Source organism: Apteryx mantelli, chromosome 2, assembly GCF_036417845.1.
Source record: "Apteryx mantelli isolate bAptMan1 chromosome 2, bAptMan1.hap1, whole genome shotgun sequence".
Classification (NCBI taxonomy): Eukaryota; Metazoa; Chordata; class Aves; order Apterygiformes; family Apterygidae; genus Apteryx; species Apteryx mantelli.
Genome location: NC_089979.1, coordinates 41,870,281 through 41,896,837, shown reverse-complemented (window position 1 = coordinate 41,896,837; position 26,557 = coordinate 41,870,281). Strand labels below are relative to the sequence as shown.

Sequence of the window (26,557 nt, the reverse complement as noted above, 5' to 3'; positions counted from 1 at the left end):
AATGACAGGAAATAGTTCCTCATCTGCTTGACACTACAACCATGGGCGACTTGCAAAAAGCTCAGTGGATAAATATAACCATAAAAATGAGCACTTCACAAACATGGAACTAAATTACACTGCCCCTGTAGCTGTAGGTAAGCAAACAGAAAAGCAAAACAAAATCTGTATTCACAGGCAGAAACTGTGGCTTTGCTGACGTATGTGAGCTGAAAGCTAAAAGCTTTGACCCAGCCCAAGCGCACGATGCCTGGCCGTTGTGCAGTGTGTGGCTGCAGTTCGCAAGTCCTGGAGTTACGAATAATAACAGATAAGTCTGTTAGCTCTCCTGAGAAAATTGTTCCTATAGGGCTTGTGCAACATGTTAACCACATAACTTGTTTCCTTTCTCTTGTTTCCCAGTGATGCGCACCTTCATATTAGGTGTCACTGGAGATAAACCTTTTGATTTCCTTTCTCAAGAAAATCAGTTGGAGTGGTCCTTATGCATAGACCCCGCTCAGCTGAAATATTCAGGAGCCTGCCAGGCTGGTAGCATCCACTTTATTTACCTGCCTGTTGCTTCTCCCTTTTTTTAAACGGCTCAGCTGTAACATGGCACAAAATGTTCAGTTACTGGTCCTGCCCAGCCGTGGCATTCGCAGAGCTCTCAAAAAACACACAGCCACCTTCTGCTTCAGCAACAGTAGTGTTATCTCAGCTGACACCCCACTTCTGGCACTGAGTAGCGTGACAGGGGTCCACATCTGCCCCACGTCATCCGGGGAGAGAAAAAAAGGGAAGGAGAAGCATACAAAGTGTTATGCAAAGCTCTTCAAGCTGCCTGTTAAAGCAAAAGTTTTAAAGTCTGTACTGAAAAGGTTAGCAGAGAGAATTTTAATCCCAGTCTTTGTCCCATTAGCAGATAATTACAAGGATGGGAGACTCACTAGCCCAAAGCAGTATAGCTTGCTTTTTAAAAAGTGCGTTTTGGAGATGAGCAAACAGCACCAAGGGACAGCAAGTCTAAGTCGTTCAGTCACACAGAACTGAAAGAGAGTTTACATCTTCTTGTGAAAAGTTTCCGCTTGAACCACAAGAATACTCTCATTTCCTGAGATATGAGACATCGTTTTCAAGCTTCTATGGAAAGTTCAGTAATTTCATAGGTTTAATTTTAAAATTGTTTATAATTTAAATATATCTAAACAAACCTTAGCATATAGTTTCAATAAAATGTGTATGTTCCTAAAAGTATACTTTCAAGTTAGTACACTTGGGAATAATTCATGACATACTGACCAGGTTCATGGCTTTTGTTACTTCTTTAAACACATTCATATTTTATTTTCACTGGCTTTCATTAGTCACAGATTTTTTTTTCTTTTTATAAAAGTATATATCCACAGATAACATGAATCTTGTCGTAAAGAAGGTATTTACAATCTGAAGTGCTGAACTTTTAAAATAAAGTGAATTTGACATTTAAACTTCATACTGTCCTTTCCAGGGATAACAGACTCTTTAACTAGATAAGCTTGAGTTGCTTTTTGTCATTTCTATATATTGGTAAAATTATTTTTCTGACACCCTCTCCTTCCCTTTTCCAGTCCCCCAAAATACATAAAAATAGACTAACAAGTTGATTGATTGATAGACTGATACTCTAAATCACTTTCCTGAGTAAAACCATACATTACAGAAATAAAATAGTTTTATATTTTATATTATCTGAGCAACTCCAATGTAGTGAACATATTCAGGATGATAAGGAGTATCTCTGATTTGGAACCTGAATAAGAAAGCTACAGTCTAATGCTAGAGATATAATTTTACATTTTGATCTTCCTTTTCAGTAAAAAATAGAAAGATTTCAATGTATTGAGTGTATTTAAGTAATGTGAGAAATGAATCGAGACAGTATCAGTTCTGAAAGTATCTGCTTCCTTATACTAAAGAGATAAAGAAAACTAGAAAAATAGAATTTTCTTCTGCTATGGGAATGAAACTGGCAAAAAATTATCTGTTCAGTCTCATGCATTATAGTTGCTCTATAGATAAAATTTTAGTTTAAATTGGATTCTTCCAGTGTAGCTGGACAAGGTGCAGCTGAAATGAAAATATAAACCCTGATTTTAGTGTAGCTACTGCAATGAACACAAATTCCAAAATTAGATCTGTATTTATTTTGGAACAAATACTGTTTACTTTGGGAGTAGCATATTTAATCCAAATGCACTTGTTCATGTGAGCAAGCAAAATAGGATTTTAATCACTTTCTCTATTAGAAAAGAATGGGATCCATTGTGTGTTCTAAAAGGGTTGCATGTTCGGTGCAGTAAAACACTCCTAAGTCATTGGCTGTGAAAAACGGGTTTGTTAAGTTATTTCAGTTCTCAGTCCTCAGTGTTTAGAATGTTAGTTTTCCATCTTTTTCTTATTTCTTTATTTGGTGTGCTATATAAAGGGTGGGGGGGTTGTTTTTTTTTTTTTTACAAAATAAGCTTCTCTTTACATTCAAAGTTTAAAATGGGAGTGTTTTGAAAACCTTCACAGCCTGATTTAATTCCTTGACTGTTCATCCACAAATTGTCAGACAGAATGAAGTGGATTTCAAGAACTCTCTTTGTTCTTCATATCCTGTGCCTGACCCACAGGTAATCTGCACCTTTTTCTTCAGCACAGAATAATTGTGGTGGGAAAGAAGAGAAAATGTTAGGGTCACAAAGTGCAGGCTAGACAGAGATGACAGGTCCTGCCAATTGACTGCCAGTGCTGAGAACCTGCGAACCGTAGTCTCTGCTTTTTCACATGGATTTATGTCGTATGTTAACAGGCATTCCATGATGATGGGTTAGGAAGCTCAGCACTTAAGCCTTTATTGCCTCTGGTTGAAATGTAATGCAGGTTTTTTTGTATATTTAGCAAGTACAGTAGAGGAGCTTTTGGCATGGGCTGTGCATGTATATGGGATATAGACATGTTGTTCTATTTAATATACATTTTCTGACCTGTGTGCACATACTAGAGATTTTGCTATCTTTCTAGCCAAGTAAAAAATGGAGATTTACTTGTGAAGTTTAATGCCTAGAATTAAAAAATGTTAGGATCCTTTCATGTTATTTTTCTAAACTGAGAATAGAGATCAGTTGGAGTAATCTGCTTTTTATTTTGCAGAAAGATAATCATAAGTAAAAAGATAAAGAAAACAATAGATTCAAAACAAAAAATGGACATTCACAAACTAGCTTCCCATGAGAGTCTGTGAACGTATGTTCAGCAAAGAAACACGTTGTGATGGTTTATAGAAGTGATGAGTATTTGTGGAGTAAATATTCATCTGAAGGGGTATATTTCTGACTTCTGGAACAGATATAAGCAGAAATACTCCTGTCCTAAAAAAGCTGCACAACAAACACAGTAGTGTACACTCAAGGATTTTTTTTAATTAAAGGTTTTTCAGATGCATCACATTTATAAAGGATTGCAGCTTTAACTTGTTATGCCAGATCTGTTCTCACATGTACATGACCAAATTTCTCTACTGTTCAGTAGGGAAAATGAAGCAGTGGATATAATTGCATAATGACAGATATGAGAGGAACAGAGAATCCCAGCAATCATTTCCTGTGAGTTGGCTAACTTCCAGGTTGTCTCAATGGACACACTGATGTAAAGGCAAAATGAAAATAGCTTGTTCTGAAGGGTTTTTTTTTTTTCCTCTCATTTTACTTTGTAGACTAAGGTATTGAAACAATTAGTTGACAGCATGGTGTTAGTTTTCTCACGGTAAATTAAGAAGATTAAGCAAATGTGGAAATGTATTTTAGCTATAATCAGCAGATTTGGGACTGTAATACTTCGGCATCTTCTGAGGTCATGTTCATAATGTTATTCACATTATTCTTTTTCATAATGTGCAAACTTGTCCAGAGTTATATTATACTCAGTGTTTATTCAAAGACAGCAGAATTACTAGGTTTATTTTTGTTAGTTTTGTAACACAGAAATGTAGAGGATCGGCATACTAGCCGTTACATCACTGCACTTGGCATGTGTTATTGGCACAGATAAGAGGAACTGTTGTAACAGCCTTAATCTCTTTTTTTATTATTATTAATTTTCCTACAGTAAATTGAGTAGTAAGGCATATTTTACGTAATTATGGCAGAAGCGCACAACTTGACAAGTGGTAGCAAAGGAGCAAAGTAATATAAATATTTGCAGAACGTTTCTGCCATAACTTAATGCTTTGCATATGAATATTTATAAAGATCCGAAGTTAGTTTAAAGGAATAAGTCCAGAAGCCTACATAAGTTCAGGCATTTTAAGAGCTGTGAATGATGACTGTGGAGCATCTCTGGGACTTTTTGGCCCATCATGCAAAACAGAAAAGAGAAGGAGGAAAAGTTAGCAGGAAGGAGTTAGCAAATTCTTTGGGAATGGAGGATGGAGAAGACACAAGCTTTCCATGTACAAGTCTTACGCCAGATTCATCTATTCATTCATTTTTGGATTGTTGTTTTTCTTTGGCTCACTGCATTTCACTGGAGACGTATTTTCACTTAGCAAATGATTGCAGTGGTTTAAGAAGCTCCTATAGGCATGTATCTCCTGTTGGTTCAAACCCCAAAGAAGAGCTGATGGAAGGGAATAGAAAAGCAAATCTCCGTCATTAAGCGCAAAGTCTGTTGGTTTAATTTTAACTGCTGCAGACGTTTTTCAAGCGAAGCTGTCAGCTGTGGCATTGAAGCGGCTGAAGGACACAAGCATGTGGTCCCATGCAACCAGCTTTGCTGAGAGCACAGAAAGTCCCAGCAGAAGGACAGCATGGACAATAACTTCTTAAACTACTATAGGTAGATTTGCTAAGTTAGGCGTGCCAACACTCTCATTTTCCTGAGACTAATCGATAAGTCCACAGATAGCCCCCAGACCACTGCTAACATCATATCTCTTTTCAACTGCTTTGAGCATGCTACTGATGTTTTCAGATCCCTTCTCTAGTGTCTTCTCCTCATCCACATTTTTATTTTAAAGATATATAGGAAATTGCACCCTTCTCTCACATGACAATAGCTTTTGTTCAGGCCTCCCTCCTAAAACCTTTTATATCTTCCTTCTCGTGGCTTTCATTCTTTCATGTTGCCGTTCCTGTGCTGAAAAGTCCTGCTCTCTCCTTTGCAGAAAATGAATTTTCTCTCTGCCCCAAATTCCTTCTTAAAATTTAGTTTTTCCATGCAGCCTTTTGAACAAAGCTCCCCGGCTCGCAGCTTGTACTTATTTAATGTGGCTCTCCAAGGGTGCCGTGTAACCACAGCCTGCTGCCGCGCAGGGCAGTCCCATTCCCACCGCCCAGCTGTGCACCTGCCTTTTCCCACAATGGCACTTGGTGTAGCGTGCGAATCTGACAGAGGAGCAGGCAAGAAAGAGAGTCCATCCTGGTTTCTGAGCGGCTTGCCCCGCAGTTGCTGGCCTCCGTTGTGAGGGAGGCAGGGGAACACGCATCCGAGGCCTGGGGGAGAGCAGGGCAGCAGCATGCCCTCCCCTCGAGGGACATTTTCTCTCCTTCTCGTGGCGCACAGTTGCAATGCCAAGTAAACGTATGGTAGTAGCCTTCTTGACTGTCTAGGAAGTTATTTACTCATGCTAAATTTTAACCCAAAGCTGCTGGTTCCTCTGATTTCTGCTGTTGTAACTGTAGGGAAATAAGCTCCTCTGGGCAGGAGCCTTGGGAGCGAGAGTCTGGCTCGGGCTGTCTGAGTCAGCCTGCAGACAAGTCTGTCTCCATTGACGGGGGTGTCAGAGCAGCCTCGCTTCCCCAGGCTAACTAAATTACCCACTGTGAACACCTGTCCTATCTTATATTTGCCCCTCATCTATGGAAAGTGCATATGACACTGTGAATAACATCTTTTGAAATTTCTGCATGTTTTAGGAGCCCAAATCCCATTTTCAAATGTGAGTTAAGCCCATCAGAGATGGTTTCATTAAAATCAGTGTAATTTAGATGGACATTTATTAGAATAAGGTTTAGACTCCTAACATTCCTTGCACTTCTGAAAGTATGATCCCTAAACTGTACCAAGGGCATTTCACTTTCCCATGATTACACTCACAGTGCAGAGTTGCATCTCAGCCTGTCTGATTGAATTTCAAACCTTTAGTGCAAACATGTCATCACTTGTTCCTCATGAAGATTTCAAACTAGATACACTGAAGTTGCAAGGTCAACACCTTTAGGAGCAAAACACAGCTTGCTGCATAATCTTTATACATAAGCCACAGGCTGTTTTGCTCCTCACTTGCCAATTCAACCTATTTTAAAAGAGAATCAAACAATTTTAATGTGCTGCCTTACAGCTGACTGCTAAACTGATTCTATGATAATAAAATACATCTGCATAAATAGCATGTATTTATAGTGTTTCTAAAGGGATTTTCAAGATTAATTTCAGATATCACTTTGCCAAAGAAATTAGGGGGAGAATACTAATACTGTATTTTCTATGAAAATCTTATAAGCAAGTACCAAATAGTAAAGTAAAGGATTAAAAAGGTAAACCTGCAGACAAACCAATTTTTTTCCTGAATAGTTGTTTAGCTCTAACTTAGCTCCCAGTCACAGAAGCTTTTGGGGAAGTACTGGAGGATTTTCTGAGTCTTTGTATTTTTATTAAAATATACCTTTGCAAAAAATATACTGATTGGGAGTGCATATTTTGTTTATCATTCAGTGTCAAGCTTCATTTTAGCATATCCCTGATTATGATGCACATTGAGTAAACTAGTATTTTTAAAAGTTTAAATTTGTTGGTGCTTGCTTATAACTAATCAAGGCACTGAACAGAGCCTCAGATAGTTGCCTTTACCTATGAACAAAATGCTCTATGCAAAGCAAGCAGGTGAAAATAAACACAAGGTATTCAAATAGAAAGTTGGTATCAATCATTTAACAGTGGGCAGGTAATTGACTTCTTTGAAAAGAGTTATTGCTAAATAACTTCACTGCTAGAAGAGCAATTGCTAAATGAATGTATTTGCTTCCCATGTTCAGAGATTGAAAAACGCACCTATCACTCTCCAAGCCAAAGTTCAAGTCAGCTAGACAGTGTGAAAAATACCTGGCACTCGATTCTCACATTTAGCCTCAAAGCCATGTCCTGCCACTCAAGAAGACAAAACAGTTGTGCACTGTTTGTGACCTTCCTTTAGTTGTAATGTGGTGTCAATCACATTTGTCTTTAATCCTTTCCAAATTATAATGTGTATCTCTTGTGCTTTTATTTTTCTTCTTTCCCTTCCTGACTTGACTCTTTTTTCTTCTTTTATTCCTGCCAAAAGATGACAGTATCCTTTTCCACTGTATTCAGTACTTCACCTGAAATTTGTGATGTTCATGACCTTTTCTTCACTTCACTTTCTTTCTTGACACAGTTTCTCTACCATTACCCAACCAATTTTTAGTCTTTGATCTCTCTTCTGGGTTTTTCTCTCCAAAATCCCTCTCTCTTTCAATACCATAATTGCTATTTCAAATGTATCCTTTCAGTTCTCACTTTCTACCTAACAAGCAGATGGAAAATGAGTGTGGTTAAACAAAAAGGGAAAAGGCTTGTGATGTCCCAAGGTTCGCGATGGTCCCAAGACCTTGCATGTTTAAATTAAAGTTCCAAGTCCTCTGGCCCTCTCTAATTGTGGGATCAAAGACACAGCAGTCTCCTCCTCCCTGTTTCCACCTTTTGCCCATGAGAGTTGAATTAGGACATTTTTAGGGTTCTTCCTTTTTTCAGGATCTCCTGTGAGAAGATGGTCTTCTACTCCTTCCTTTATTTTTGTGGTTACTACAAAAAGTGTCTCTTTCCCTAATTTTAGTTTTGAATCATCTTCTTTAACAACTTGTTCCCGTCATCATTCATCATTTCCAAGCTGGGAGGGGAAGCTATTGACTTGATAATTTTCATTGCTACGGTGACAACTCAAGATTAAGTTTTCTATCCTTGGAGACTTAGAGAAATCACTGAGCAGTAAGAGAGACACTGAAATCGGAAACTTGCAGGCTCAGGAGGATGTGACTTCATTAACTTGTTCTCAGTTCATATTTGAATGATTAACTTCGCCTGCATATAGGTTGGGAATTTCCTTTTGGTTTTAAACAAAAAACTTAATTGCTATGAATTTGATAACTTGCTGAAGAAACTTCCTGCCGTTCTTAGCCAAGTTGATTTTCAAGCCCATAATACATTCACACTCATAGTTTCAGCTCTGTCTGTGCATCTAATTCATTTTCTCTGCCTGAGAAGGAAATTCACTCGATGATGGTTGAATATGAGCAAATATAGTAGTGTCTTTCATATCCTGATTGTTGGTCTTTCCTATTCTGGTTGTCTGTCTTTCCTTTTTCTCTCTCTCTCTAATACAAACTACTGCTATATAAAATATGTATTACAGTACGTATTACAGTAAGAATAAGGACATGACCAAAAGACCACCTCTTGTTCTTACAAGAAAGTTTGAAAAGTTCCTGAGGTATTTTTCACAGACCAATGTTTTTAAAAATCTAGAATCCACAACCATCATGTGAGGCCAAATAGACTTCTGCTTTTTTCTTATCTGAGGTTGTTGACCTCAGGAGAAGAGGAGAAGGTTACAGGGTCAAAGTCTTTTCCTCCTTGGAGCTTGCTGCTTGCTGGGAGATGGTTGCCTGGAAAATAGATGTTTTAGAAAAAGGGTTGAGGGTCATGATTTTAATTCTGTTAGGGAACAGCTGGTTTGAGTTTCTTTCCACTTCTGTCTTCCCTCCCTTCCTCACAAATCCATGGAGAGAAAAAAATTTGTTCAGGGGAAAGCAGTAACATAAAAATACAGGATTCCAATATTTTCATTTTTAAAATATACCTTGTTATAAGATTTCACATTAGAAGAGAGAAGAGGAAATTATTAAAATAATTGCAATCCATTGTTGTTTCAAGGATTGGATTGAGATTGATCTACAGTGCCACAGGTTTATTTGTTTTCCTGCCAAATGTCAAATTGTTAGTAGTGATATTCTAATGGTTTTTAATGGGCAAACAGTATGCATTATGATTTTTAATTTAGTGATAGATAAAGCTAATTATAAGTGTGCCATGTTAGTTTGTGTACAAGTCATTGAAGAAAGACAATTTGATTTGGCTATTTCTGTTCAGATTTTCTTCATCTTTTCATGCTGCTTTCATGCACTAATCCAAAGAGAGAGAAGGAAACTCACAACTCTCAAATGAATGGCAAACTAGGAACAGATTTTTTGTCTGCACTCCTCTGAAAAACTGGCCTCAGGCTGTGTTGGTGTGTGGCTCAACAGCAATCAGAGGTCATAATTTCATTGGCGGTTAGCATCAGGTTTAATTTTTCTAATATGTTACATTTACCAAAATGTCTGGTTTCAGTTACACATATGCACTGACTGAATCAGCTTTGAGCAGCATGATGTTTTAAGGTACCTGAAAGGCTACAAGAACGTTTATGGAACACATATGCTAATTGTTTTTAACCACTTTCCTTTCTAAACACAAAAATGTGTTTTTGGAAAGCTACAGTAGTAGTTAATGATAGTGTGCTTTTAGTCTAAGAAATGAGCACAAGGAATAGGTAAAATAGTTGTTTTAACAAGACTGCCATCTACTGATTTGCACAATTAAAAATAATCATGATGAGTAGATCGTTCATTTTTTTATAGCTTGTTTTTTAAGGTTTGCAAGATAAAGAAAATCATAACGTCTTTCTGTCACCTCAGGAATGCGACCAGGTTCACATTGATGATGTGTCTTCAGACGACAATGGTCAAGATTTAAGGTACAGCAGAACTGAACAAGATAAAATGTTGCTTTTCAAGTTTTTTCCTGGGAAAGTGGTAAACTGTTGTAAAGCTTTACAGTAGCCCATTGTCTTTTTATCTCTGCCTTTGCAACTTTGCTGTGAATAGCTCATGGTTGAACTTTGCCTGTTATGTTTTGTTAATTTGGGGGGTTTCTTATATCCAAATAGCACCTATAACTTTGGAACGGACGGCTTTCCTGCAGCAGCCACCAGTGCTAATTTGTGCCTAGCAACGGGTGTGCGTGGAGGAGTGGACTGGATGAGAAAATTGGCTTTCCGCTACAGACGAGTAAAAGAAATATATAACACCTACAAAAATAATGTTGGAGGCAAGTGACTGTGAAGTATATAACAAAGACAAATGAGAAGTATTAAAAAGGAATAACTTTTCTCTTGTTTTCTATTCCTTTTGTAATATAGTAATATTTCTTTTGTGAGCTGTTTAGCTTACACTGTGTGGAAAATTCCCTCTGAACTAATGAAAGCAGAGGAAAATGACAGAACATTACTTAATTTCAGTGCAGACATGCCCTTATCTATTCCACAGGTCTTCTCGGTCCTGCCAAGAGAGAGGCCTGGTTACAGCTAAGAGCAGAAATTGAAGCTTTGACAGATTCCTGGTTGACACTTGCACTGAAAGCACTCACACTTATTCATTCGAGGTGAGTACCAAGAGTAAGGACTAGATATGAAACTTTCGGATGTCTGCTGATATTTTAGAAGAGGCTGCCAGGTCTGGTGGCCAAAACATCGAAACTGGACGACTTTCTCCTTATTCCCTGTTCTGGTCTGACCTTGCCACTGTGTGCCTTGCTCTCCTCTCAAGTGAGGAACACTAACTTCTTTGCAAAGAAAGTGTGGCAATAGTAATGGTGAGGGTTTCTGATGGGAGGGCTAAGGTGTTCCTCATTTTGTTTTGTTAAAAAAGGATGTTTGTGTTTTCTGTTCCACAGGACAAATTGTGTGAACATTCTCGTAACAACTACTCAGCTTATTCCAGCTCTGGCAAAAGTCCTGTTGTATGGATTAGGGGTTGTATTTCCCATAGAGAATATTTACAGTGCAACTAAAATAGGTGAGCTATTTGTATAATGTGATATATTTGAAGTTGTAATTCTAAATAAAAAGTTATGGTAGTCTTTATTTATTCCTTAACATACATTCACTGTAGCACTTAGGGAGTAATAATAACTGATCTCATGAAACACTTTTCATGCTGAGGCATCCTAAATCTGCTCTACAAATGTATGTCATGATCCAGCACAGAAGACTTCATACAGCTCTATAAACACTGAAGCAGCCTCTGGTAGGAGGCAATACAATAGCTTTTTGACATCATTTCTCAGAACTGTGAGACTATATAGCAGTTCAGATGATTTTTAGTTGGCTGTAAACTCAGAACATTCAAGTAATCCTAGATTAACTGAGGAAATTCTATAATGGTAAGCCCTGACTGCATTCATTTTCATATGCTATGAAGCAAATTTTGATGAATAATTTACCAGAAGCAAGAATGTTTTGCTGCAGAAGGTAATTACTTAAGTTGATGCATGTTGAATATAAAAAGCTTCAGCCAGACAAATGTTTATTTCTGTTTTCTGGTTCAGTATGTTATTAAAGATGTTATTTTGAGCATGTAGAAGTACATAGTACCATATGGCAAGGGTGCTTTTAGTTTTTACCGTGATTATGACATATCTGTTCTGTCTCAGATTCCCTCAAAATTGTGGGCTACATGAAAACATTTTTCATGTGTTCTTAAATATCTATAATACAGGAAGCTCAAATGGCCAAGAAAAACTGGTGGGTTATTTTTGTTTGTTTGTTTTTGCTTTTAAAAAACTTGGTTGAGAATTTTATGTAGAAATTTGAAAGCATTGCCATAAAAGATTTAAAACTATTTCCTAGATAGAAAAATTACTGTGCTGTTTGTAGGACCTTTAAATTAAAACTTTGAATTATAATACTTTAGATACACATTTTAACTAAAACACTTTTAAATAAATGTTTGTTTGTGACTTTAAGTGCACAGGTAAGAAGGTTGTATTTGGAATACTGAGTTCAGTCACTGACTGCCACAGGCAATCATGAGATTTTTGTAACATGAAAAGATTTATAATTTTCAAGCTCTGTCTTAACCTAGTTAGTGTTGGATGTTTCTTGCGTCTCGTACTACTATTAAAGGGTGTTCTTTAATAGTTTTGTTCCTCTGTTGGACAGAAGCCTTTTTTTAATTTCCAACCTATTTGTTCTTGAGCTGGTATTGTCCTGTAGTAGAAATAACTTGTGTCTGAAACACTATTTTTCCTTTTGGATGCTTTAGACATACAGTAGACACATAGGTAAGCATATAGTATGGGCAGACTGAAGAAATCTTTCAGAATGGGAACATTTAAGAAAATTTTACTGTAAGCAGTTATATTCTTTCTGGATTCCTGGTATCAGCACCTGAAACTATGTGTAGATTTAGAGTATTGGGATTCATTTTGCGAGGTCTATGCAAGTAATGAGCCACGTTAATGGATCCCAGTGCAGGATCAAGGACCTTGTCCATGTATTGGATTACAGGCATTTAAATCTAAATCTTTTTGGTGACCTTCTAAGTCAGGATACTACTGTTTCAGGAGCTGTGATTAATCTTGTCACAGGTTGTAGAGAAAAAGCTAGAATTTCTACTCAGATTCAATCAATTTGCTCTGTTCAGCATCCTGGCTGTAAATAGCCAGTAGAGAATTCTCCCGGTAGGGAAATTCCCTCTGAAACCTGTCTCAGATTGGTAAGAGAGACAAGAAAGGTGATACTGTGGCTCTCTAGTATGCTGTGTCTGCCATGTCGTGTGTATTAAAGGACCTTACCGAGCAGATTTTAAGGTTGCCTGTCAGGTGCTCTAGCAGCAGTAAAGCTGCAGTGGGCCTCAATACGTCATCACACTAGTGGTGCTCCTTCCTCTTTGTCCTGCAGGAGAGGATCCCCTCTCGTCTCTCTCAGTAGTGCTATTTATATATTGGAAGTGTTGGGGAGGTCCAGGCTAAAATAATAAAAAAATGATTTAATTGTATTCATCACCACCTATCCTGAATAGTCTGATTTTTTCTTTCAGGAAAGGAAAGTTGTTTTGAGCGAATAATTCAAAGATTTGGAAGAAAAGTAGTGTATGTTGTTATAGGGGATGGTGTTGAAGAAGAACAAGGCGCAAAAAAGGTAATGGCCCTTTTTCAGTGCGGGTTGATTTCAAGAGTCTGAAAGCAAAAATGTCCTTTCTTAGATATGGGTTAGTATGTACTGAAATTTGATTTTTATATCTTTGCTTTATGAAATATAAAGTTTTGGTCATATCTGGTGGAAGACTGCATAAAACTGTAGATAATGATGTGCCCTGCTGTTCTCCAAAGGACACTTTAGGGTAGCTATGTATGTTTGATTTAGTTCAAAAAGGAGTCAGAAAAATGGACCCTGGCTTTTGTGCCAAGAATTAGTAGTTCTATTTTCGTTGGCATCCCAAAATACCGAATAGGATGTTATGAATGTAAGCAAAAAATGGTAATTCTTTTGATCAAAGACGTTGTGCTATTTGACTATATGAAATAGCTGCACTTTTAAAAGGTACATAGGAATGGATTAGTTACACATAAATTTCGATTTTCTTGTGGGTCCCTAATTTGATTTTTGCAGTCAGGCTCATGGCTTGCCCAGCACTCACAATCTCAGTTAACTGAGCTGAGGATACTATGTGAACATGTCTTTAATATTTTTTTCACATTCCTCTGGGAGAAAAGGAGAAAATCACATTTTTTTTCCCCAGTGGGGAATGAGCTCCTTAAGAAGCAATGACAAATAATAGGCAATATTCCTAGACTTGCTATTCTACTCAAGTGAAACAGAGAAGGAGTCTTCACTTGAAGGAATGAGGCATAATTTTGCCTATTTGAAGAACAGGAGAAAGAGTAGGAAAATAGGCATTTCTGTTCTTGCTCCATTTTACAGGTAGATTGCTTTTACACAAATTCTCTTTTACCATTAAAATCTCCGTGATACTACTATATCTGTTTCCACTGTAACCTTCTAAATGGAGAAGTGCAACCAAGCAGTCCACAAGGCGTTTTGCAAGACACACCACTGACTGGTTTTGCTTCATGAAATGTGGGGTTTTGTCCCTGGGAAGAGCTCCGGGTGGATTCCCAGCTCCTCTCGGCACTTTGCAAGAGTGTCAGTTTCATATATCCCTTTGGCGGACTGACGGGAACAGTTTGCTCCTTTCTCCTTCAGCAATGCCTTTCATCTTTGCAGAGAAATGTTTTCCCCCTGTAAATGATTACATTTTAAAAGCTGCATTTAAGATCAGGGGAAAAAAAGTCTTCTCTTTGTTCCTTTTCTGTTCCTCGGTGAAAAAGTGTTGTATATGATAATGGCAGGAGTAGTCCTTTCGGTAACATTATCTAATTCAATAGTTTTTTCGACAGGAAACATGATTCAGAAAAGCATTAAAAAAAGAGCCTTTCCAGTTGCTAAGAGAAGTAGCAGTATAGAAAGTTCCTTTGTGCCATTACTTGTGTATTCTTTCTTAGTGGAAGGAATTTTCAGATTTAAAGAATGTTAGATGCTCTGGATTAAATTATCACAGAATCACAGAATCACTGAGGTTGGAAGGGACCTCTGGAGATCATCTAGTCCAACCCCCCTGCTCAAGCAGGGTCACCTAGAGCACATTGCACAGGATTGCATCCAGGCGCATTTTGAATATCTCCAGAGAAGGAGACTCCACCACCTCTCGGGGCAACCTGTTCCAGTGCTCTGTCACCCTCACAGTGAAAAAGTTTTTCCTCATGTTAAGATGGAAGTGTCTGTGTTTCAGTTTGTGCCCATTGCCTCGCGTCCTGTCGCTCGTCACCACTGAAAAGAGTCTGGCCCCATCCTCTCGACACCCTCCCTTCAGATACTTGTACACATTGATAAGATCTCCTCTCAGCCTTCTCTTCTCCAAGCTAAACAGGCCCAGCTCTCTCAGCCTTTCCTCCTAAGAGAGATGCTCCAGTCCCCTAATCATCTTTGTGGCCCTTCGCTGGACTTGCTCCAGTAGTGCCACATCCCTCTTGTACTGGGGAGCCCAGAACTGGACGCAGTACTCTAGATGTGGCCTCCCCAGGGCTGAGTAGAGGGGGAGAATCACCTCCCTCGACCTGCTGGCAACACTCTTCCTGATGCACCCCAGGATACCATTGGCCTTTTTGGCCACAAGGGCACATTGCTGCCTCATACTTAACTTGGTGTCCACCAGCACTCCCAGGTCCTTCTCAGCAGAGCTGCTTTCCAGCAGGTCAACCCCCAACCTGTACTGGTGCATGGGGTTATTCCTCCCCAGGTGCAGGACCCTGCACTTCCCTTTGTTGAATTTCATGAGGTTCCTCTCTGCCCACCTCTCCAGCCTGTCCAAGTCTCTTTGAATGGCAGCACTGCTGCCATTATCTGCTACAGTAATGCCAGAGAAGTCAATAAGTATACCAGCAGTCCTGCAGAAGTATACTTTCTGCAGAAACTATTAATTTGATTAAGAAAAATGCTGCTGTGGTTCTCGTCCTGCTTCTTACTCCACCTAGAAAGACCCTAGTATTTCAAACTGTGAAAGTAAGATTTGCCTTTAATTTTTGGCCTTCACACAGTGCAAGAGGAAGAACCACACATTGCCATGCTGTACCAGGAGCTGCTCCCAATTCATATTAAGCCTTATTTATTGTCTACTCATCAGATTGTTTTTAGCATTACTAGGAGCAGCAAGCATGGGAATGCAAGCTGGTGTATATTATGCTTCAGTACAGAGACACATGCCCTGCCCAGCGAAAAAATGGTATCACTCTATCAGAGTACAGTAAAAGCCTACCCCTTCTCCAGGGAGTGTACCAACAAAATAGAGGATTTCCTCCCACAAAAAAATCCCAAACCCATCAAGGCAAACTGATGTAACAGCCCATAGAAGTACCCCACTGCCTTGCTTATCCCCTCAGCATTGTAGCTGCTCCCTTCCTTTGCTCCTTCCTGTGCAGAAGCTGTTCTTTGTGAGAGTATCTGGGTAGGGACAGCTTTGCTGTCCCCTGCTAGAGCACCTAGCTAAAGGGGTTTGCTGTGCGGTGAAGCCCCTAGTTTATGCAGATTTATTTATACTACACAGTACATAGACACTGAGCCCATCTTTTTTTCACATTTAAATATCACTTCATTGATTACATATAAACTACATAATGAATATTGTTTAAGTGAGCATATAAATTCAAGTCTATTTCATTTGCGAGGTCTTTATTCTGTGTTCCTTCAGTGAAAAGTGCTGAACTTCCAGATTAGGAAGTAAGAAAGTTAAGGTTTGTTATTAAAAATAATTTACCAACAATTTAGCCAGTTGCTTCATCAAAAAACAAGATTTTCATTTATGTCCAGTATTTACTGAAAATCTTTTGTATTATTGTTGTTGCTGTAAAAATTTAATAATATAGATTTATTAATACAGTTTAAAAGATTGCACTCTTTTAAGAAGTATTCTGAGGCTGGACTTTTTTTTTGTAAAGAAAAATAGTGCCTTTTCTGATGAAAATAAATACAATACGCAGAGGAAACTGCACACTCTTATGTTTCATGTAACATGGGACAAGCCATGGTATCAACACCTTTGTTTAACTGTCATTTCCTGCAAAATATTTTATAAGACAATTAAAATTCTCAGGACATTTGCATTACAGACCACAGAAAAGTCGTACCCTTCTGGCTCAGCTCCCCAAACAGTCAGGGGAGCTGTAACTCCCGAGTTCACAGGGAGGTTGCTGCCTTCACACCAGCTTCCTCACAAAAAGAGGGGGCGAGCGAACCCCGCGTAAGGAAACGGGAGTGGCCGGCACTGAGACAAGGCACAGCCTGGGCGCACAGGGTCCTGCGCCCCACCGGAGGGGCACATGCCCTGCCGCGAGCCTCGACCTTCCGCCGGCTCCCTACGCCTGCGCCTGGCAGGACCGCTCTCCCCGAATACCTCTCGGGTGATGTCACTATCGGCAGAATAAGCTTGCACTGGCTGGGTATCTCTGCCAGAAACTCCACTGTCCTGGCCTCTGCTCTTTTTTCTTTTTTTTTTTGGTTTGCGTTCGGAAACAAAGTTGTGAAATACTCATAAATCAGAAAAAAACTCCCGAGTTTTTCTACTTTGGAGAGTCCTCCGCAGGATTTTGAGTGCAGGAGATGAGACAAGGAGGAGGGTCTCTACGTCCAGGAGCTGGATTTTAGATCAGGTGGTTTGGGAGAGCGTGGGCAAATCGCTTGCTGCCTTTGTTCCTGCAGTGGTCAGACTGCTTTTCTGCCGGGGAGGGAAACTGGGAGGAAAAATCATAAATCTTTGTGGAGCAATAAATAGAATATAAATGGGTATCCAATATGCCACTGTTTTAAAACTCACAGTCACACTGTGCTGTTCAGGTTTGTGATAGGAAGTAAAGACAACTGCTTAGCAAAATCTGGCAGAAATACAACAAAAATACCAGGAAAGGTGACAGAAACTTATGAGTTTTCTACTCAAATATGTTACAAATCTCAGGAGTAAGGTTTTTGTATAAATATGTGCTCATTTAAGGGAAGGAAGATAGTCTGCACGTTTCAGTATTGCCCAGTCAAAAAATGGCTTTATTTCGCATGCACACATACTGAATAGAAACACTTTCTTTTATTTTCTTTGAAATAGTTGGGTTTTTTCTTCTTTTAGTAAATACACACTGTAAAAGTAATATTGTTTTTATTTCAGGAAGGAAACACTTTAATAATTTTACAGTTATTTAAAAATTTTATAATTGTTAGTTTTAATAATTTAATAAAGGGTGAACTTTTGATGTTTTTTACACCAAACAAAACCAAATTCAGTCTTTTCCCACTATATTTCATTTCAAAATGTCATCAAAATTAAACCATTAAACAATTCATAAATGTACTTATTATCAAGTATCATATGTTGTTAAACGTCTACAAAACAATTCATGTTTTTAATTGACAAAAGTTCCAGATTTGCTTGGACAATATTAAAATAGTACAGAAAATTGTTGTTTTACCCCCAGTCTAGATACATGTTCCTCCAGTAAGCAATAAGAAAAACTTGTTCATGTTTTCATTATATACTAATGCATCCAGTCACACTGCCTGTCTATTAGTAGTTAGCATTTGTCATCCATTCTCATGCAGTGGTGAGATATTACTATTTTTCAATGTGCTCAGAATAGAAGGCACCTGTTGTGTATCAGATGTGTGATAAGTGTTGGCAGGGATGACTTTCTAAAGGCAATATTGGGTAAATATCTATCAAAAGAAACTCTTCATGCCTGGTCATCTGGTGAGAAAAATGGGCCACTGTCTCATGGCTGTGTTGTCACTTTTGACAAGGCAGATAGCGGGGCTTGCTATTACAGGAATAATGTGTAAGGTTTTGTACAATCATTTCTGTTATCTTAAATAAGGTGAAAATCTTTGTACATGCAAAATATACACAAATATATGCAGACATATGTGTGTGTGTACGTGTATGCACACACACAGATTATATATAGATATGTATCAAATTTGTTTCCCCTCCTGTTAGCTCTGCAGTATGTGCTGTAGGATCAAACTGATACAGATCTGATTAGGCCACCGGAGACCTGTGCACAGAGCTCTCGTGCAGATTCCAATTCGCTTGCAGCAACTGCATTCCCAGCATGTTTTATTTGCTGGGAGTGTAGCACTGGCCCTTTGACCTATATGCAGGAGAACTAAAAATAGTTTTAATCTTAAGATTTACACAACCTTTTTTTTTCATGAGACTCCCCAGGCCCAATCATTCCAAACCTCACTCCTTTAAGTAAATGGAGGTATACTCCTTTCACAGGTAGAGAAAATAAAGCAAAGGACATTTAAGTGAATATCAAAGGTATAGACAAAATAATGTCTACTTAAAGTTTTAGGTTAAAACCTGACCATAAACAGCTGAGACTAATCCAAAACTGATACTGCGTATGGACATCTAATAAGAATAACTGTGATTTGATTTAGCAGAAGCTTAACCTTCTGTTAAATCAATCAGGTGCTGTAAGCACCCTAGATGCCTATGTGTACTCTCTTTGATGCTGAGGCTGTTACTAGGGAAGCAGTATAATGCAGGAGCTGCATGAAGTGGGAGCTGCAAGCCAAGAATTTACTACTACAGTTCTCCCTATTCATTAATTCGCTGCATGACTTTGGACAGCTTCCATGTCATTGACTCTTGGCTTCTGCATAGACACTGCTCAAAGGCAGACGTCTACCAGGGTCTTCACCATGCCACATCTTACATATGTTATTTACGTCTCTGACGCAGTGGTGCAGGTAGAGCTGGTACCAAGCTGACCACAAGAAGCAGAGAGTTATGGCTGGGTACCAGGGAGAGCAACTCAGTGCTATCTAGCCGTGGGCTTGTGAGAGAAGAGGGAAACTGCAGCCACAGAAGAAAGAGGTGCAGCGTTGCTGAGCAGCACCAGCCACGGGCAGGCAGACTGGCAAGCACTGCACAAACCTGCGGTGAGCATCAGCCTGTGCCCATATTGTCTTTGGTGTAATACCCCTATCAGATGTTACAAACTCTGTCAGGAAGATCTCATGGCCTAAATGAGATAGGTGGGCAGAAGCTTTTGGAGAGCCCAGAGAACACCATGAATAGGAATTTTTATTTCTTTTTGCTAGTGTTGGTTCATTTCCTGAACATGAAGCAAGAAATGAATCTTTAGGGAAGATTTAAGCTGGAAAGCAGTGGTGTCTGGCTTGACAAAGCAGAAAGGACAGACTATCTGCACAGTGTAACAGGAAAGACACTGGGAAATGGATATGTAACCTGATGAGCTAATTGCACATAGTTTCTGTCACTGGTGGAGCACAGAAACAACACAATGGAAGTCTCAGTCAAAGATGCAGAGATAGTAGATGTCACAGTTGATATTTTAACACTTCCTTCTTAAGGAAAGGAGTAATGTGGAAAAGTCTTTTGGGAAGATTGTAAGCATTTGCTCCAACATCATCTCACTTGTCTCTGAATTTTTCCCCCTGAGAAAGATAATCCTTCAGTTGTGTCTGTAAGCAGCTGTGGCTCCCCCATTGTCTTTCAGGCTGAGATTCAGTTATCTGTTTCTCAAGGCTTTGTGACAATCTAGAATAAAACGAAACAAAACGAAACAAATCAGAAACTGTTCCAATGGTGTTTCCTTGAGGGTCCTTTTATTTTTTTCCTGAAGAAGATTCTTTGTTCTGGAAGCTAAGCGTTATCTGAAAATGGACATCTGCTGAGGCATCCACATAACTAACCATAGTCCAGGTGCTCACCAGATGCAATTCAACTGCTAATGGGCCTGTATTCTGTCCTGTATTTAGTTTGCATTTTCCAGTTTGCTTCTAGTGCTCCACTGCTGATCATGTACCACTCTTTAGCAAGGTCTTGCTGATTTATGTTATCATTTTCAGCATCATCTCTGCTGTCTCTCACAAGGGCAACAGTTGATTGTTCCTTTACAGTTGCCATTTGACTTCAGAGAGACTTGCCCACTTACCTGGTTATATTTCTTTTCAAAATCTCTGCTTTATTCCTTAAGTCCAACTCAGTTCATCATCTCATTGTTATCCAGTTGAAGCAGCCTAAAAATAATTACTATTTATACAGTGCCTGTTGTTTACCTTAGCTTCTAAAGACAAATTTATCATAGGCTCTGTGCCAAGGAGTTTGTCTTCTAAGATACAGTAATTTGTAAGCATTTACACTAAAACACACACCTGGGAACAGAAGGTTTCACATTCATGTTGATTTCACATTGGTATCCTGTTCGTTTTCAATGTTATTCTCTAATTTGAATTTTGGGGATGATGATGTGGATGAAAAAAGGAGGTCAGCATAGCAATGATAATAGGAAGAAATGGAGTTTTGCCAGTGATTTCACAGGAATAGGAATTTACTCAGGAGCTGCTGAAGCAGGATGAAGGAGGCCTATCTAAGAAATTGTAGATAAAATGCTTGAGGATCTCAGAAGCTATTGTGATAGTGAATTGCTTGTGGTTTGCATCCTAAAGATGCCAGGACACAAGCTGAATTACTAATCACAGTAAGCATGATCAAGTTAGCCTTCAGAATATTGTTGAATTGAAACTATTTTCCCATGGGACCAGTAGAATATTTTCCTGAAGAAAGCTGATAGTTATCTTCTTTTATTTATGAAAAAGTTTTTGCTGATAACTATAATCTCTGTTTTGCAATATAAAGATAGTATTCTTAATCAGCTTTTTACCCTTCATGGATGAGGTAATGTGTGCTTTTTCCTGGTATTTATGTCTTTGCTCTATTCAGGTTCTTTGCAAACATATTTGTGCTGCAGACTGAGATCTTATTACAGCTAATAGGAAAAAAATATGAATTTATTTTAAAATTCTCCCATATGGAAATATGTTTTAAGATCAGTGCTAACAATGACCATTATAATACAAACCACTGGAATAAAATTCCTTTCCAAGTGATGTGAGCAACATATGAGCTATTCTGAATCATCACTGGTATGTTCTTAACTCACCTGCCAGCGATAGTTTCACAAAGAATAAATAGGTTTTGATACTAAATAATACTTTCATTTCCTCCCTTTTTATTTTTAACCAAGTGTTATTCCCTTCTTCAAGCTCCCCACATGCTTCATGCATAGACTTTTTTCCTTAATTTATTTCTAGAAATAATATTTTCTTTTGCACTGTGCTGAAATCCTTTCTGAAAAAGAGATGAGAAAACCCTCCCTTCCTTAAGATCTCCTACCATGTTTGTTGTTGTTCTTGTTGTTAGGTAGATTTGCTATTATTGAGAATTTACGCTGGGGGGTTAGATAACCGAGAGAGAAACATGAAGGGCTAGCACTTCTAAGAGCCCTGACTCTTCTCCTTGCAGTATCACCTTATTCTTGCAAAAGACAATGGGTGGGTCTAAATATCAGAATGCTTGGGGTTATTTTTACATTTTTTGTCTGTGCTGTTCACAGCATGCTATGCCATTCTGGAGGATCTCAAGCCACTCTGACCTTATGGCCCTTCATCATGCCTTGGAACTGGAGTACTTGTAGCAGCTCAGCAGCACTTTGAAACCCCAGAACCTCCTTGTGCCCGTGGACGGTATGCCTGTGTCTTGTGTCAGCATTGGACTACAGAACTTTGTGATTTCAACATGTTGACGTACAGCTGCAATTGGTCTTAACCCTTGCCCTTTCAGTAAATGGAGGAGCACGTCTTTTTCTTCAGAACAGCTGTTGACTCTGGTACTGCGAGTCCAATGAAAATAAGCCATGCGAATGTTTTAACAACTCGTCTTTACCATATTTGCTACCAAAAAGAAGTAGAAATGAAAGAAAAGGAAATAAAAGGTTCATACCTGTGAAGAAAAAAAGGACCTGCAAATGCTTTGTAGTTTTTAGACTCTTCAATGTGACACACACCGTTTCTTCAACACAGCAAACTTGATTGCACAATGAAGACTGAGTTTTTCAAAATACCAGTGGAGTAATTTTCTTGTAAAGAAAGTTTACTTTTTCGTTTCTCATACCCAGGGTACTCTGTACATCTTTACTTATTTATGAACAGACTATATTTTGTCATCATATAACTGAGGATATGTATAATAGGATTAAAGGCTATCATAAGCCTTTGCCTTATGATACAGCAACTACTTTTGATTTTAGCACATTACAGAGTAGTTTAAAATATGTCTAATTTAAAGTAATAGGTACATCACTGAGACAATCATGTACAGGAAGAATTTTTTGTGTAAATTTGTAATAATGAATGATTCTTTTACATATTGTTAAGGTAAATGCTATTGAAAGATAGTAATGCCTTGTTGGTGAAGAATGAGGCCGTCTGTGCACAAAATATTGTGCAGTGCCTTATCAATGCGTTGGATATAAATATGTAGATAATGGATTTTTTAGATAAATTTGTCAAGACCAAAAGCATGGATGTCAAGTGTCAATAGGAATTGGGTTTTGTTCTTTTTCAGCTGTTTCTTTACCTTCTTATCTCTCAGCTACTCTGACTATGAAAAGATTGATTTCTTTCCCCCCACTAAGCAAACACAGATAAAACAAATAAGTGAAGAGGAGTCTCTTGATATCTTCTGTTTTCTCTTTTAATGTTAACATATTAATGCGCTTTTAGAGTATTGAAAAATGAATCACAGATTCATTCCATAAAGAAGTATATAGAGAACACAGATATATTTTAAGATATGACTTAAACTGGAATCTAGGTACCAGATAGTTTTTGTCTCATCCAAAAATAAAGGAAATTATCATCTTTATTTTTAGAAATTGGGAATATTTTCAAGAGATTGATCAAAAAATACTCATATCCAGATCTGTACATTTAAGTCTTTTAATCCTCTTCCACCAGGAGTCAGATTTTCCTAAGATATAGCATCCATTGCCGGCAATGGAAATACTGAAAGAGTTATTGCCAAGGAGCTGAAATTTGTTTCGTCTATATCCATTTACAGGACAACCTTAGACTGTGTCTGTCTGTGACTTGTGATTTTTCTAATCCTGAAGGCCGTGAGCTACTTGGTCAGATAAACTGTGAGTCTGATTTTTCGGCCTGAATTGTACCAATTCCCTTTACCTGATTTAAATCTCTTCATTAAAAGAAACCTCGGCTTTGTGGGTTCATTCTCCAGCTTTTCTTCTTCTCTTTTGCTAAATACACCAGCCTTGAAACAGCTACCTGCAAAGCTACAAAGCACCAACGTAGCTTCAAAGCCACACCCTTCTCTATTGGAGGAATCATATTGCTGCTAGAATTCAATGTTTGTGGATTTCCAAATTGCTTTATTTGTTGCTATAAGCAACAAAGAGGTTTTTATCCTACCAAGACTTGCACATGTGCTTTACTTTACACAATATGAGTACTGGAATTCACATGGTACTCACATACATACATAAAGCACGTGGTAGGTAGTTTTTAGAATGGAGACTATAATTAGCCTTTTTTTCTTCAAGCAAAGTAGACAGTGATGGAGAGTTGGTTGTCTTTCTTTTTTTTGGCGCTTTTCAATTTTTTAGTCACTCGCAGACTGAAAAAACAGTTTATCTGGGCCTTATTGTACAAAAAAGTGTGTTGTATCCACAAATGTGTACAGATTTTTTCTTCATTAATTTTGTTTTAAATTAATAAAATTGATTTGTGAACGTATTAATCCTCTTGGATGCAAGTGTATGATATTTCTCCCCTCTAAGTCAAGAATGAGAAGACATCTCTCACTTTTTGCTGTCCCAAGGCAGAAGTCCTTCACCTGCTTGTGCTGCCCACCTGAGAAGCTAAATAGAGTAAAAATGTTTGCATCTAGTTTATGAAAGGCTGAACTAGATGGACAGCAGTTGTTTCACTTATCGGGAGGAGCTAGAGAAGGTCAGTGCAGAATAGGCCATGTGAGTGGGAATTAGTGTATGGTGTCCTCTTCTTTTGAAATGTGTGCCAAAGTATATTCCTCATAGAAGTAAATGTCTAAAATTTAGGTGCTGCAGTGCTTCAGAATGTGATCCAAAATAATCCACATGCTGAATGGAGAACTTCTAAAGTCAGTTTTGCTTAGGGAACAGGCAAAGGGTGAAAGCAAGTTGAAAATCCCATCATTCAGACATTTTAGGGCTACAGAAAGTCTTCCGTCCTCAGAGGATCTACAGACTTGAATGTCTCTGGGAACTTGGCACTTACATTTGTTCTTTGCAAGCACAGAACAAGGCTTACCCTTTAAATCAGGGAAAGAGTGGTAGTGCCCACTTTTTTATAGCAGACCCAGATCACTTCGTAGTAGACGCATAAACTGTTGATCCAGAAAGTGGGTTTGAATCACTCTTCTAATGAGGGGGCAGGTATGCCCAAACCTACAAGGGGTTCACCTTCTACAAAGTCATCCTAAGCTAGTCTGCCTGGGAAGTGTTCTCCACTCCTCCTGGTACTGCTGTGCCACCCTGCACAAAGGGATTAGTTGAGCTAAAGACCGCATGAAAGAAATAAGTGGGCCAAAGAGTGAGTGTGTCTGTACTGAAAGGAAAACCAGAACTGGTCAGGAGGAAAAACTGAGTCCATGAACCATGTATGTATTTGGTACAATGGCTGCTGAAGAGCCCTTTTCACTCCTCCACCTCACAAGGGAGAACCTGGAAGGGCAGGCACGAAGGGCAGGCACTTGTTCTCACTTTGTAGTCCAGTGAGACCTGGTTTTGTTGCTGTATTGTGGCACAGCTTCAAATGGAGCAAAGGAGAGTGTCTCAGCCTAGGAAATGCACAGCTTAGTCAAGTGTGGGCTTGAATCTTCTCAGAGAGATAAAGGATTCAGTCTACATAACTTCCTTCTTGAACTAATTATATGATTACAATAGTGTTGAACAAAAGGAGTATATTGCACCTATTCTCTGCATGTTATAGAATTACTTTATGTCTGCCTTCTTTGAGGATCTGATCCTACTGGTATTTGAGGTCCTGGAAGTCCCTGGCAAATCAAGTCCTTAGCAGATCTAGGAGAAGAAATGTCTACTTTCCAACTCTCTTCTGGCACTGGGAGTGAGCTGGGAACAAAGACTGCGTATGTAAAGAGATCAAACATCTAAATGCAAGGAGCTCTGACTTTGAAAACTGCAGTATCTGTGAATTTTAGGTAAAGAACACAATGACAATTTCATCATATAGTCCCCCTGAGTCCCACTTCAGGTAACTTGAATTCTTCTGTCTAGCCTTTAGAGTCTGCCTCAGTCCTGTGGAAGAGAAAAAGATGTCGAAATGACCTGAATAACACCTAGTATGGCGACAAATTAAGCTGTAGTGTTATCAACCTGCATGTGCCAAACACCCTTTTTTTTGTATCTTCTACACTTTCTCCTTTCTTCCAACAAATGCTTACTTGCGTTTTGCTGCAGGGTGTCTTCTTTGGCAGTGTTTATTGCAAGATCTGCAGTCTTGCTATATAGTGAAGGACTCTGTCAGCTCCACTTTGCCACTTGTTACCACCAATTGTCTTCCTTTAGGAAGCTGCTTACCCTTAAAGAGCTCAAAAAATGAGTTTTTCCTCTGTTACAGAGCAATTAAATGAATTCTTCTAAATAGTACAATTCAGCATATTCTGGAACAAGTATAGTGGTTGCCATTTCATGAGGTTTTGCAGTTTGCTTCTGCAAATGATGAACAAAGCCTCTGAGATTTGCTATCTCTTGTGATTACTAGGTCTTAGATTGGAGATCTTTTGGAGGCTGAATCCACTTGCCAGCTAGCCATGCCTTAAGAAGCCAAGTTTAAAGTAATCTCCTTCCCTCAAGGCACTGAATGAGGCGCTTGGGTGCACTCCAAGGAAAATGTTCTGTTGAGCTCGTTTTGGAGTTTAGGCTGCTGTAAGATCACGATGTTTTAAAGACATCCTCTTTCATGATTGCTTCTGATCTCAAATTAGACTTAAACCAAGAACATTAAATGGCAAGTGTTGCTTAGCTCCAAACATTTGCTTCCAGAACTCTACCAGGCCTGTAGCTATACGTTACTTGACATTACCAATGGAGGTTATGAAGCCTAAATATTCTACAGTGTGAATCCCCTCCTTTGATACATGAATACACATACTCTTATTAAAAAAATATTGCCTCAGGTCCCTCTTTTTTTAACTTTCACATCTTAATATGATTATATGTACAGTAC

General features: G+C 38.6%; 1 protein-coding gene across 1 annotated transcript in view; it reads left to right on the top strand.

Annotated features, from left to right (window-relative positions):
• The window catches only part of EYA1 (EYA transcriptional coactivator and phosphatase 1), an 85,259-nt gene extending 63,091 nt beyond the window's left edge, over positions 1 to 22,168 (top strand). The window contains exons 13-18 of the mRNA XM_067292342.1: positions 9,756 to 9,814; positions 10,007 to 10,167; positions 10,386 to 10,500; positions 10,792 to 10,913; positions 12,939 to 13,039; positions 21,868 to 22,168. Coding sequence (XP_067148443.1) covers positions 9,756 to 9,814; positions 10,007 to 10,167; positions 10,386 to 10,500; positions 10,792 to 10,913; positions 12,939 to 13,039; positions 21,868 to 21,948 — 639 coding nt within the window. The 3' untranslated portion in view covers positions 21,949 to 22,168. The remainder of the gene's footprint in view (positions 1 to 9,755; positions 9,815 to 10,006; positions 10,168 to 10,385; positions 10,501 to 10,791; positions 10,914 to 12,938; positions 13,040 to 21,867) is intronic.
• The last annotated feature ends 4,389 nt before the right edge of the window (positions 22,169 to 26,557 follow it).